General features: G+C 41.7%; 1 protein-coding gene across 2 annotated transcripts; it reads right to left on the reverse strand.

Moving 5' to 3' along the window:
- Window positions 1–117: 117 nt before the first annotated feature.
- On the reverse strand, window positions 118–12,980 carry tmem54a (transmembrane protein 54a). Of its 2 annotated transcripts, none has more exons than XM_036954945.1 (6): window positions 12,772–12,980; window positions 9,552–9,748; window positions 9,106–9,165; window positions 1,644–1,832; window positions 1,336–1,427; window positions 118–1,003 (listed from the first exon to the last, which is right to left on the reverse strand). In XM_036954945.1, the coding sequence occupies exons 1-6, from the start codon at window positions 12,782–12,784 to the stop codon at window positions 910–912; spliced, it is 645 nt and encodes a 214-aa protein (XP_036810840.1). In that variant the 5' UTR covers window positions 12,785–12,980; the 3' UTR covers window positions 118–909. The 2 variants fall into 2 exon arrangements, with proteins under 2 accessions (XP_036810840.1, XP_021430234.1); XM_021574559.2 differs by having other exon boundaries at window positions 1,336–1,479; window positions 12,772–12,978.
- Between the last annotated feature and the right edge of the window lie 646 nt (window positions 12,981–13,626).

Raw genomic sequence — 13,626 nt, forward strand, 5'->3', positions numbered from 1 at the left:
TCCATGTATTGTAGTTTTTTTTTTTAAACAGGTAATTGTTTAGTTCCAGTGACTAATTCGGACCCAATTTCAATTAAATCAGCGTTCCTGGATTGATGTTCAGCAATGATATTTTGGTAAGGGCACATTCCTTTAATGTCATGACACATTTACTGATTTTATTCTGCAAACATGAAATTGAAGATGTCTTCCCAGTAGTGCTTACAAATATGAAGGGCCACACATTAAGAAACCAATGCTATGAGAATCTACAGCTATATACTACAAATGCATTGAATTGTTTAGTCCAGAACATCTTCAGTTGCTCCTTGATTAACTTAGTGTATTCTTTTTTTGATTTACATCTGTCCATCTTGTACATTAATTTCTAGTGGATAGAACATATGTTCAAGAGGAAATAGCCTAATTAATGGAGAACTAATCAACAATGGCATTATCGTCAATTAACTCTGCAACTGCTCCAATATGACTTTCCATGTGCCAAAACATTTACAAAGTGATTTCATGTTGAAACCCTCAAATGGTATTCACTAAGCTTGTTTTACAGGTTAAAAAAACTTTATCGTAATTTACCTGTGATAATCTGAAGTACCTAAAAGGCCACTAGATGTCATGCGATAAAGTTCTGGTAAACCTCGACAGTAATATACCCACCCTTTGCAACCCTACTCCTTTTCCATGGCAGGGGAAACGAGTTAAGTAAACAATATTTACAGTGACATCGAGGTTAGTCTTGAACATATTCCTTTCAAGAAACAGTAATCATGTGACAAGAACCTCAAATTTGGCTAGTTATTCAATAGCACTACTTCCTCCAGTCAACATACAGGAACCATGGGTCCTGAACAGTCAGTGCAGATGGTGGATTAGTTCAGACCCATTCACTCCTCTCGGTCGGTGAGTCAGGCTTCAGCAGTTCATGTTGCTCTGCCGGCTCTGACTCAGTTTCTGACTCAGGAGAAGGCGACACCGGTAACATTTCACCTGGAGTCTGAATGCGCACCTGCAACAAAGAGGTATAAAACATGATCCACACACCCACACATTAGTTATGAAACCTTAAGAGCAAAGTTTTTCTATTGGACAAATTCAGGTAGGTACCTCCTGTTTTGTTTGAAAAATGTTTTGCAACATAACAGGCATAATGAATATGCACACGGTCAGTGAAACGTTTAGCATTGCCGTTTGTAAGTGAAGATAGGACTTTGCAACCTGGATTTGATCAAATGTTATCCAGGCGCCTCAAGGCTGCATTAGCCCACACCTAGGGTTCAGAGCTAATACAAATCTTCAGGTCTCAGACAAGCTAACTCATCCTAAGGGTAGTTAACTTACCCTTCTGCCATTGACAATCTTCCTTCGTCTTCTGCACGTACAGAGGCGGAGAAAGGAGGTGCAGACAGCAAAACAGCGGCCTGAGAACACCACTTCCACCACACACATTAGAATGAGAGGAACCCACAGAATAATAGTCGTTTCCTAGGGAGAACAAAGGTGTGTTATACGCCTACAAGCCCGTACTAAGTCTATGTAAACAAACAACCTCAATTCTTAAAATGATCTTAATATTAAAATTCTACTGTTGTGTGCATTTGAAGTTAAAAACAAGTGCATGTCATTAATAGCTTTTGATAAATACTTACATAGATCCTTGTGGGGTCAAAGGGGCACTCATTGACACTGGAGTAGCCAATCGCGTCAGGGAACTTGCAATTCTTCAACAGGCCCCGACCTCCACTCATAATGGCCTTAACCATGGAAATGGTTAACCCCACAGTGGAGGCGATTGCCAGAAGGCCTGACACTAAACTGACCACCAACAGCGCCCACATCTGCAAGGGGCAATAAACAAAAAAAAGCTTGTGAGGGTTTGAGTGGAGCTGAAGGGTGGGACTAAAAACGTGTAAAATAGTATCTGTAAAAAATGTAAAAACTGGAAGTAGAAGCTTAAGTGTTGATGTCTATTAGTTTACTCCAATTAGGGGCGGTAGGGTTATGGGAATACAGAGTGCCTTGCAAAGGTATTCATCCCCCTTAGTGTTTTTCCTAATTTGTTACATTACAACCTGTAATTTAAAATGATTTTTTGGGGGGGATTTCATGTAAATGGACATACAAAATGTTCTAAATTGGTGAAGTGAACTTAAAAAATTAGTGCGTGCATATGTATTAGAGGTTGACCGATGATGATTTAACGCCGATACCGATTATTGGAGGACCAAAAAAAGCAGATACCGATTTAATTATTATTATTTTTTTTTTTAAATTGCCAATTTGTATTTATAATAATGACAATTACAACAACACTGAATTAACTTATTTAACAATACATCAATAAAAATCTATTTAGCCTCAAGTAAATAATGCAAAAACAAAGTGTTGGAGAAGAAAGTAAAAGTGCAATATGTGCACTTGGTTGCTCAGAACATGAGAACATGAAAGCTGGTCGTTCCTTTTAACATGAGTTTAATATTCCTAGTTAAGAAGTTTTAGGTTGTTATTATAGGACTATTTCCCTCTATACCATTTTTATTTCATTAACCTTTGACTATTGGATGTTCTTATAGGCACTTCAGTATTGCCAGTGTAACAGTATAGCTTCTGTCCCTCTCCTCGCTCCTCCCTGGGCTCGAACCAGCAACACAATGACAACAGCCACCATCGAAGCAGCGTTACCCTTGCAGAGCAAGGGGAAAAACTACTAGAAGGCTCAGAGCGAGTGACATTTGAAATGCTATTAGCGCACGCTAACTAGCTAGCCATTTCTCTTCGGTAACACCAGCCTCATCTCGGGAGTCAATAGCCTTGAAGTCAAACAGCGCAATGTTTGACGCACAACGAAGAGCTGCTGGCAAAACGCACGAAAGTGCTGTTTGAATGAATGTTGACGCTCCTGCTTCTGCCTACCACCGCTCAGTCAGATACTTAAATACTTGCATGCTCAGTCAGATTATATGCAACGCAGGGCACGCTAGATAATATCTAGTAATATCAACCATGTGTAGTTAACTAGTGATTATGATTGATTGTTTTTTTTATAAGATAAGTTTAATGCTAGCTGGCAACTTACCTTGGCTTACTGCATTGGTGTAACAGGCAGTCTCCTTGTGGAGTGCAACGAGAGGCAGGTCGTTATTGTGTTGGACTAGTTAACTAAGTTTGCAAGATTGGATCTCTTGAGTTGACAAGGTGAAAATCTGTCGTTCTGCCCCTGAACGAGGCAGTTAACCCACCGTTCCTAGGCAGTCATTGAAAATAAGAATGTGTTCTTAACTGACTTGCCTAGTTAAAAGGTACAAAACATTTAAATAAATAAAAAAAAAATGCAATTTTAAATATTATTTTATTTATTTTTTAAAATCGGCAATCAAAAATACAGATTATGAAACTTGAAAATCGGCCCTAATTAAAAAAAAAAAATTTAAACGGCCATTCCGATTAAAATCGGTTGAACTCTATGTATTCACCCCTCTTTGCTATGAAAGCCCCTAAATAAGATCTGTTGCAACCAATTACCTTCAGAAGTCACATAAGTTAAATAAAGTCCACCTGTGTGCAATACATACACATTGCAGATCCTTCAGGTTTCGGGGCTGTCGCTGGGCAATACGGACTTTCAGCTCCCTCCAAAGATTTTCTATTGGGTTCAGGTCTGGAGACTGGCTAGGCCACTCCAGGACCTTGAGATGCTTCTTACGGAGCCACTCCTTAGTTGCCCTGGCTGTATGTTGTTTCGGGTCATTGTCATGCTGGAAGACCCAGCCACGACCCATCTTCAATGCTCTTACTGAGGGAAGGAGGTTGTTGGCCAAGATCTCGCGATACATGGCCCCATCCATCCTCCCCTCAATACGCTGCAGTCGTCCTGTCCCCCTTGCAGAAAAGCATCCCCAAAGAATGATGTTTCCACCTCCATGCTTCATGGTTGGGATGGTGTTCTTGGGGTTGTACTCATCCTTCTTCCAAACACGGCGAGTGGAGTTTAGACCAAAAAGCTCTATTTTTGTCTCATCAGCCCACATCACCATCTCCCATTCCTCCTCTGGATCATCCAGATGGTCATTGGCAAACTTCAGACGGGCCTGAACATGTGCTGGCTTGAGCAGGGGGACCTTGCGTGTGCTGCAGGATTTTAATCCATGACGGCGTAGTGTGTTACTAATGGTTCTTTCAGACTGTGGTCCCAGCTCTCTTCAGGTCATTGACCAGGTCCTGCCGTGTATTTCTGGGCTGATCCCTCACCTTCCTCATGATCATTGATGCCCCACAAGGTGAGATCTTGCATGGAGCCCCAGACCGAGGGTGATTGATCGTCATCTTGAACTTCTTCCATTTTCTAATAATTGCACCAACAGTTGTTGCCTTCTCACCAAGCTGCTTGCCTACTGTCCTGTTGCCCATCCCAGCCTTGTGCAGGTCTACAATTTTAGCCCTGATGTCCTTACACAGCTCTCTGGTCTTGGCCATTGTGGAGGGGTTGAAGTCTGAGTGTGTGGACACGTGTCTTTTATACAGGTAACGAGTTCAAACAGGTGCAGTTAATACAAGTAATGAGTGGAGAACAGGAGGTATTCTTAAAGAAAAACTAACAGGTCTGTGAGAGCTGGAGTTCTTACTGGTTGGTAGGTGATGAAATACTTATGTCATGCAATAAAATGCAAATTGATTACTTAAAAATGTGATTTTCTGGATTTTTGTTTTAGTTACCGTCTCTCACAGTTGAAGTGTACCTATGATAAAAATTACAGGACCTCTAGATGCTTTATAACTAGGAAACCTGCAAAATCGACAGTGTATCAAATACTTGTTCTCCCCACTGTGTGTGTATGTATTTATGTATGTACGTATGTACACACAGTGGGGAGAACAAGTATTTGATACATGTACACTGCTCAAAAAAATAAAGGGAACACTAAAATAACATCCTAGATCTGAATGAATGAAATATTCTTATTAAATACTTTTTTCTTTACATAGTTGAATGTGCCGACAACAAAATCACACAAAAATGATCAATGGAAATCTAATTTATCAACCCATGGAGGTCTGGATTTGGAGTCACACTCAAAATTAAAGTGGAAAACCACACTACAGGCTGATCCAACTTTGATGTAATGTCCTTAAAACAAGTCAAAATGAGACTCAGTAGTGTGGCCTCCACGTGCCTGTATGACCTCCCTACAGCGCCTGGGCATGCTCCTGATGAGGTGGCGGATGGTCTCCTGAGGGATCTCCTCCCAGACCTGGACTAAAGCGTCCGCCAACTCCTGGACAGTCTGGTGCAACATGGAGTTGGTGGATGGAGCGAGACATGATGTCCCAGATGTGCTCAATTAGATTCAGGTCTGGGGAACGGGCGGTCCATAGCATCAATGCCTTCCTCTTGCAGGAACTGCTGACACACTCCAGCCACATGAGGTCTAGCATTGTCTTGCATTAGGAGGAACCCAGAGCCAACCGCACCAGCATATGGTCTCACAAGGGGTCTGAGGATCTCATCTCGGTACCTAATGGCAGTCAGCCTACCTCTGGCGAGCACATGGAGGGCTGTGCAGCCCCCCAAAGAAATGCCCCCCACACCATGACTGACCCACCGCCAAACCGGTCATGCTGGAGGATGTTGCAGGCAGCAGAACGTTCTCCACGGCGTCTCCAGACTCTGTCACATGTGCTCAGTGCGAACCTGCTTTCATCTGTGAAGAGCACAGGGCGCCAGTGGCGAATTTGCCAATCTTGGTGGTCTCTGGCAAATGCCAAACGTCCTGTACGGTGTTGGGCTGTAAGCACAACCCCCACCTGTGGACGTCGGGCCCTCATACCACCCTCATGGAGTCTGCTCAAACGGTCAGAAACAGACACACATTTATGGCCTGCTGGAGGTCATTTTGCAGGGCTCTGGCAGTGCTCCTCCTGCTTCTCCTTGCACAAAGGCAGAGGTAGCGGTCCTGCTGCTGGGTTGTTTCCCTCCAACGGCCTCCTCCACGTCTCCTGATGTACTGGCCTGTCTCCTGGTAGCACCTCCATGCTCTGGACACTACGCTGACAGACACAGCAAACCTTCTTGCCACAGCTCGCATTGATGTGCCATCCTGGATGAGCAGCACTACCTGAGCCACTTGTGTGGGTTGTAGACTCCGTCTCATGCTACTACTAGATCTAAAGCACCGCCAGCATTCAAATGTGACCAAAACATCAGCCAGGAAGCATAGGAACTGAGAAGTGGTCTGTGGTTATCACCTGCAGAACCACTCCTTTATTGGGGGTGTCTTGCTAATTGCCTATAATTTCAACCTGTTGTCTATTCCATTTGCACAACAGCATGTGACATTTATTGTCAATCAGTGTTGCTTCCTAAGTGGACAGTTTGATTTCACAGAAGTGTGATTGACTTGGAGTTACATTGTGTTGTGTAAGTGTTCCCTTTATTTTTTTGAGCAGTATGTATATATATATATATATATATATATATATATATACACACACAAAAGCACATGGACACCCCTTCAAAATTAGTTGATTCTGCTATTTAAGCAACACCCGTTGCAACATTCACTACACAGTTCCAAACTGTCTCTGGAAGAAACGTCAGCACAGGAACTGTTCGTCGGGAGCTTCATAAAACGGGTCCAATGCAGAGAAGCCGCACACAAGTCTAAGATTATGCAAAATGCCAAATATCAGCTGGAGTGGTGTAAAGCTCGCCGCCATTTAACTCTGGATCAGTGGAAACACGTTCTCTGGAGTGATGAATCATGCTTCACCATCTGGCAGTCCGACGGACAAATGTGGATTTGGCGGATGCCAGGAGAACGGTACCTGCCCGACTGCGTAGTGCCAACTATAAAGTTTGGTGGAGGAGGAATAATGATGTGGCGATGTTTTTCATGGTTTGGGCTAGACCCCTTTGTTCCAGTGAAGGGAAATCTTAATGCTACAGCATACAATGACATTCTAGACAATTCTGTGCTTCCAACTTTGTGGCAACAGTTTCAGCATGACAATGCCCCCATGCACAAAGCGAGTTCTATACAGAAATGGTTTGTCAAGATCGGTGCGGAAGAACTTGACTGGCCTGCACAGAGCCCTGACCGCAACCCCATCGAAAACCTTTGGGAAGAATTTGAACGCCCAATATCAATGCGTGTGGCTGAATAGAAGCAAGTCCCAGCAGTAGTCTTCCCAGAAGAATGGAGGTTGTTATAGCAGCAAGGGGAGGGCAACTCCATATTAATGCCCATGATTTTGGAATGAGATGTTCGACGAGCAGGTGTCCATATACTTTGTCACATAAATGTATTTACCAACATCAAAAAAGCTCACGTGACAGGTAGACTAGGATGTACTAGGTGTATACCAATATTATTGGATAGTAAAATAAGTGGCTACACATGGTGCAGTTCAGCACAATTTTATATATAGACACACTGTACAGCGCCTATATACTGTAAAGTCTACACCCCCCTTGGATTTCCTTTCATCTTGTGTTACAATTGTCCTTTGTCTATGATCTATACAAAATACTGTCAAAGTGGAAGAAAATGTATTATATTTAAAGATTAATGAAAAAGAAAACACTAATATACCTTGATTAGATAATTATTAACTTCAAAACATGTTAGAAACACCTTTGGCAGCAATTACAGCTGTCTTATTCTCTGCAATATTTGGCCATTCTTTTCTAAATTCTTCAAGCGCTGTCTAGGTGTTGGGTCCATGGCTAGACAGCAAGTTTCAAGTGTTCCCATAGAGTTAAGCAAACTTAAGTCAAAACTGTAACTTATCCACTCAGGAACATTCACTTGTCTCCTTGGTAAACAACGCCAGTGTAGATTTGGCTTTGTGTTGTAGGTTATTGTCCTGCTGAAAGGTGAATTCCTCTCCCAGTGTCTGGTGTAAAGTAGACAACCATGATTTCCTCTTGGATTTTGCCTGTGCGTCACACCATCCTGTTTCTTTTCATCCTGAACAACTCCCCAGTCTTTGCAGATGTCAAGCATACCCATATCACGATGCAGCTACCACAATGCTTGAAGATGAGGCAATTACTCAATGATGTGTTGTGTTTGTCCCAAATATAAGGTTTTGCGTTTAGGCCAAAAAGTCCCTTTGCCATGTTTTTTTGCAGTATTACTTTAGTGCCTTCTTGAATACATATTTTCTCAATATTAGTATTGTTTTATCATTATTGTAGTCACTACAGTGTCGTTGAATCATCCTCAGTTCTCCCATCACAGCCAATGGTCGTTTTAAAAATCAGTAACGGCCTCATGGTGACATCCCCTAGCAGTTTCCTTGCTGTCCTAAGGCTTAGTTCAGAAGGAGGGCTGCATCTTTGATGTGTGTGTGGTTTAATACATCATCCACAGCATAATTATTAACTTGACTATGCTAAAAAGATACCGTATATTTAATGTCTGATTTGTTATTGTTACCATCTACTAGTCACTGCCCTTCTTTATGAGGCTTTCAAAAAAGCTCCCTGGTCTTTGTCGTCGAAGCTGTGCTTACAAATGAATGAGGAAGGGGTAATCATTCAAAAATCATGTCAACCCCTATTATTTCAGAGTGAGTCCATATAACTTGTGATGTGTTAAGCCAACGTTTAGTTCTGAACTAATTTAGGCTTGCCTAAACAAAGGGGGTGAATACTTATGCAATGACTATATATTTTAGTTATTGAATTTATCACATTTGTAGTTTTTTTTTGACTTTGATATTATGGAGCATTTTGTGTAGATCAATGATAAAAGTATAGTTAAATCCCACTTTGTAATGCAACAGTGTAAATGTGTATATTATGCCTATACAGTATATATTCTTTGACTTGGCTGACAAGTTACAAATTATGTATGTGTATGGAGGGTGGGTTCCATTTTTGCATGTGTATTGATAATGCCTGCCTTTATTTGAATGTACATGGCACCCAAGACATTTTTGAATATGGGTTTAACTCACCCACACACATAGATAAAGAACCAGAGGATACTAAAACGTGCCCAGACACAAGGGCAAGTTCTGACAAATACAAACACAAAACAGTATTTTGCCCAGTCAATGATAGGTGGAGAAAGAAACTACTGTAGGAGAGAATGAAGCAATATTTACCAGAATCCTGTTTTTCAGGTTTTTGGATAGGACAATGGCTACTATTCCAGCTATGATTCCCTGAAGACACAGAAGTCAAGTCACATGTTAGCTAATACACTGTTCCTATTGGCCCACAGGCTAGAATGGTACGAACAACAATTCACTAACTAAAATGGCTCCAGTCTACCAAAGGACCACAAACGGAGATACTACTACTATCAGGTCACATGATAAAGTTACCAGAATGTCACCAAAAGGTCACAACCTTTACAAAATTGTGTTTGGGCTCTTTGTTACTACCGGCTGATACTGTATTCCAAACAAGAATCATAACTTGATTAAAGAAAACCAAAACACAATATACTGCTCAAATGAGCAATACACAATGTAAGGACAACACAGGGAATAGTTTGGCTGCTGATGATCAGTGCTTTTATTATCTGTGCCAGCCTCCAGTCACTCACCACGAGCCCTGCCACCAGGGCGATGATGATGTAGATGGCGTACCCCATGACCCTGGCTTGAACATGCACGTTGATGTGCCTGAGCACAACGCCGTGTACCAGCGCTCCCAGCAAGAAGTTGACGTGTCCCACCAGCACCAGTCCTAGGCCCATTTTCATAAGGGTCTTGTTGTCCTTCAGGTCTGCACAGCACACACCTGGAGCAGAGGATAGAAAAATTACTTCAATATTTCTCGTCACTGTAGATAATCTGTGGGTAAACAGTAAACACTGACTTCAATGTACACTACAGTTCCCAAAGTATGTGGACACCTGCTTGTCGAACATCTCATTGCAAAACCATGTGCATCAATATAGAGTTGTTCCCCCTTTGCTGCTATAACAGCCTCCACTCTTCTGGGAAGGCTTTCCACTAGATGTCGGAACATTGCTGCGGGGACTTGCTTCCATTCAGCCACAAGAGCATTAGTGAGGTCGGCACTGATGTTAGGGGATTAGGCCTGGCTCGCAGTCAGCGTTCCAATTCATTGCAAAGGTGTTTGATGGAGTTGAGGGGCTCTGTCAGGGCTCTGTGCATGCCAGTCAAGTTCTTTCACACCGATCTCGACAAGCCATTTCTGTATGGACCTCGCTTTGTGCATGGGGGTATTGTCATGCGCTAACAGGAAAGGGCCTTCCCCAAACTGTTGCCACAAAGTTGGAAGCACAGAATCGTCTAGAATGTCATTGTATAATGTAGTGTTAAGATTTCCCTTCACTGGAACTAAGGGGCCTAGCCCAAACCATTATTCATCCACCAAACTTTATAGTTGGAACTACACAGTCGGGCAGGTAGCATTCTCTTGGCATCCGCCAAACCCAGATTTGTCCGTTAGACTGCCAGATGGTGAAGCATGATTAATCACGCCAAAGAGCGCATTTCCACTGCGCCAGAGTCCAATAGAGGTGAGCTTTACACCACTCCATCCGACGCTTGCCGTTGCGCATGGTGATCTTAGGCTTGTGTGCAGCTTCACTGTCATGGAAACCCATTTCATGAAGCTCCCAGCGAACAGTTCTTGCGCTGACGTTGCTTCCAGAGGCAGTTTGGAACTCGGTAGTGAGTGTTGCAACCAAGGACAGATCATTTTTACGTGGTTTAGCACTTGGCAGTCCCGTTCCGTGAGCTTGTGTGGCATACCACTTTGTGGCTGAGCCGTTGTTGCTCCTAGATGTTTCCACTTCACAATAACAGCACTTACAGTTGACCGGGGCAGCTCAAGCAGGGCAGAAATTATACGAACTGACTTGTTGGAAAGATGGCATCCTATGACGGTGCCATGTTGAAAGTCAAAGCTTTTCAGTAAGGCCATTCTACTGCCAATGTTTGTCTATGGAGATAGCATGGCTGTGTGCTCAATTTTATACATATGTCAACAGGTGTGGCTGAAATAACCAAATCCACAAATTTGAAGAGGTGTCCACATACTTTTGAATACACTGCCGTTCAAAAGTTTAAGGTCACTTAGAAATGTCCTTGTTTTTGAAAGAAAAGCAAATTTGTCTATTAAAATAACATAAAATTGATCAGAAATACAGTGTAGACCTTGTTAATGTTGTAAATCACTAATGTAGCTGCAAACGGCTGATTTTTAATGGAATATCTACATAGGTGTACAGAGGCCCATTATCAGCAACCATCACTCCTGTGTTCCAATGGCACGTTGTGTTAGCTAATCCAAGTTTATCATTGTAAAAGGCTAATTGTCCATTAGAAAAACCTTTTGCATTCATGTTAGCACTGCTGAAAACTGTTGTTCTAATTAAATAACCAATAAAACTGTTCTTCTTTAGACTAGTTGAGTATCTGGAGCATCAGCACTAGTGGTTTCAATTACAGGCTCAAAATGGCCAGAAACAAAGTACTTGATTCTGAAACTCGTCAGTCTATTCTTGTTCTGAGAAGTGAAGGCTATTCCATGCGAGAAATTACCAAGAAACTGAAGATCTCGTACAACGCTGTGTACTAACTACTCCCTTCACAGAACAGCACAAACTGTCTCGAACCAGAATAGAAAGAGTGGGAGGCCCCGGTGCACAACTGAGCAAGAGGAAAAGTACATTAGTGTCTAGTTTGAGAAACAGATGCCTCACAAGTCCTCAACTGTCAGCTGCATTAAATAGTACCAGCAAAACACCAGTCTCAAAGTCAACAGTGAAGAGATGACTCCGGGATGCTGGCCTTCTAGGCAGAGTTGCAAAGAAAAAGCCATATCTCAGACTGGCCAATAAAAAGAAAAGATTAAGATGGGCAAAAGAACAGACACTGGACAGAGGAACTCTGCCTAGAATGCCAGCATCCCGGAGTCGTCTTTCTCAAACTAGACACTAATGTACTTGTCCTCTTGCTCAGTTGTGCACCGGGGCCTCCCACTCCTATTTCTAGTCTGGTTACAGACAGTTTGAAAACAAGGCGATGTATAGTGTAATTACAACTGAATCAACATATCTAACCCAGGGCAACACCAGAAATGGTAACTGTTGTGAGTATAAAGACCAATTTCCATTCTCTGCAAGTTAATTATGCATTTGTTGAGAAGAAAATACAGTATGCTAAACAATGCACAAAGTATAAGACTATTAGGCTACCAGCCCCTGTCTATGAAAATAAAAGAGGGGCCTAGATAATTCACTTTATGCCACCTTCTCTAAAGCAAATTGAACCAGGTAGTTTTAAAGTTTAGCCTCCTCTCACCCAGCTAAACCGAAATACAATTGGTCAATTCAGGCCTGCTCCTTAGTGTAAGTGATGATATTGCGATCCGCTACTATTCCTCATCTACTAATCCATCAGTTGTTTACGAATAGGCATACACAACCAATATTATTACTTTACGCCCGCCTAATGAGCAATCATTGTTCAAACTGGGAAATGACGTTATTGACCCACGTTCTGTTATTCATACTGTTTAATGTTACTATATTAAATCAGATAGCCAGATAGTTAGACTACATATGTAGTATATGCATTATACTGGAAACGACATTTGCTAGAAACACGACGACATCCCATGGTAGTTCCTTTTATGACAGACACTCTACAAAAAAAAAAAAAACTTCGGCATGCCGACCCCACCCAGAAAATAATGCTCAGATTGGTAACTCACACTTCTGAAGTAGCCTACGTATCTTCACTTCCATTTAAACTACATATCCGTACAATGAATACAAGTAAACTCACCTAAATTCCCCATGTTGAATTCCGTTTGCACTCAAGTCATTTTAAAGGTATTTCTGTATCGCCAGTTGGCTCTTGAAACAGCGAACGCCGCTTCTGCTTTGTTCGTTCTCTTCTCTTTCCGCACACCTGCATGGAATCCAACCCGTGCTTCAGTTTGAGGACGCTACGCTCCGCCTCGAGTTGGCTATTACCTGTGAAATAATAGTTCTCTGTCAAAACTGATCAGAAAGGAATTTATACTGTATTTCCAATGACGTAGCCTACCTACACATATATAGGTAAACAAGTAATGTAAGGCTGCGTTTATACAGGCAGTCCGTTTATTTTAACTTATCTATTATTATTATTATTTTTGATATTTTTTATTAACTTCTTAAAGCGTTATTGGTTAAGAGCTTGTCAGTACGCATTCCACTGTACGGTGTACGAAATACACTATACGAAATACAATTCGATTTGATATTTTTTCACTAATTGGTCTTTTGACCAACCAGATCATCTCTTTTAATTTATTTAACCTTCATTTAACTTGGCAAATCAGTTAACAAGTCAGTTAACATAAGGACGCATTCTTATTTACAAAGACGGCCTACCAAAAGGTAAAAGGCTGAGATTAAAAAGAAAATAAAAAAACAAGTATTTATCCGTTATTTTACAAGGTAAATTGACTGAGAACACGTTCTCATTTGCAGCAACAACCTGGGGAATATTTTTTTATTTTTTTTATTTCAATATTTTTTTATTTTTTTTATTTCACCTTTATTTAACCAGGTAGGCTAGTTGAGAACAAGTTCTCATTTGCAACTGCGACCTGGCCAAGATAAAGCATAGCAGTGTGAACAGACAACAACGCAG

The sequence above is a fragment of the Oncorhynchus mykiss genome, chromosome 19, assembly GCF_013265735.2.
Source record: "Oncorhynchus mykiss isolate Arlee chromosome 19, USDA_OmykA_1.1, whole genome shotgun sequence".
Classification (NCBI taxonomy): Eukaryota; Metazoa; Chordata; class Actinopteri; order Salmoniformes; family Salmonidae; genus Oncorhynchus; species Oncorhynchus mykiss.

What these genes read in the sequence shown, in the direction of transcription:
- tmem54a (XM_021574559.2), bottom strand. An exon ending in CCCTGGTGGCAGGGCTCGTG is followed by an intron (nt 9,166 to 9,551) that starts GTGAGTGACTGG and finishes CTGTGTCTTCAG; the next exon opens with GGAATCATAGCTGGAATAGT. An exon ending in AGATTGTCAATGGCAGAAGG is followed by an intron (nt 1,004 to 1,335) that starts GTAAGTTAACTA and finishes TCTTTGTTGCAG; the next exon opens with GTGCGCATTCAGACTCCAGG.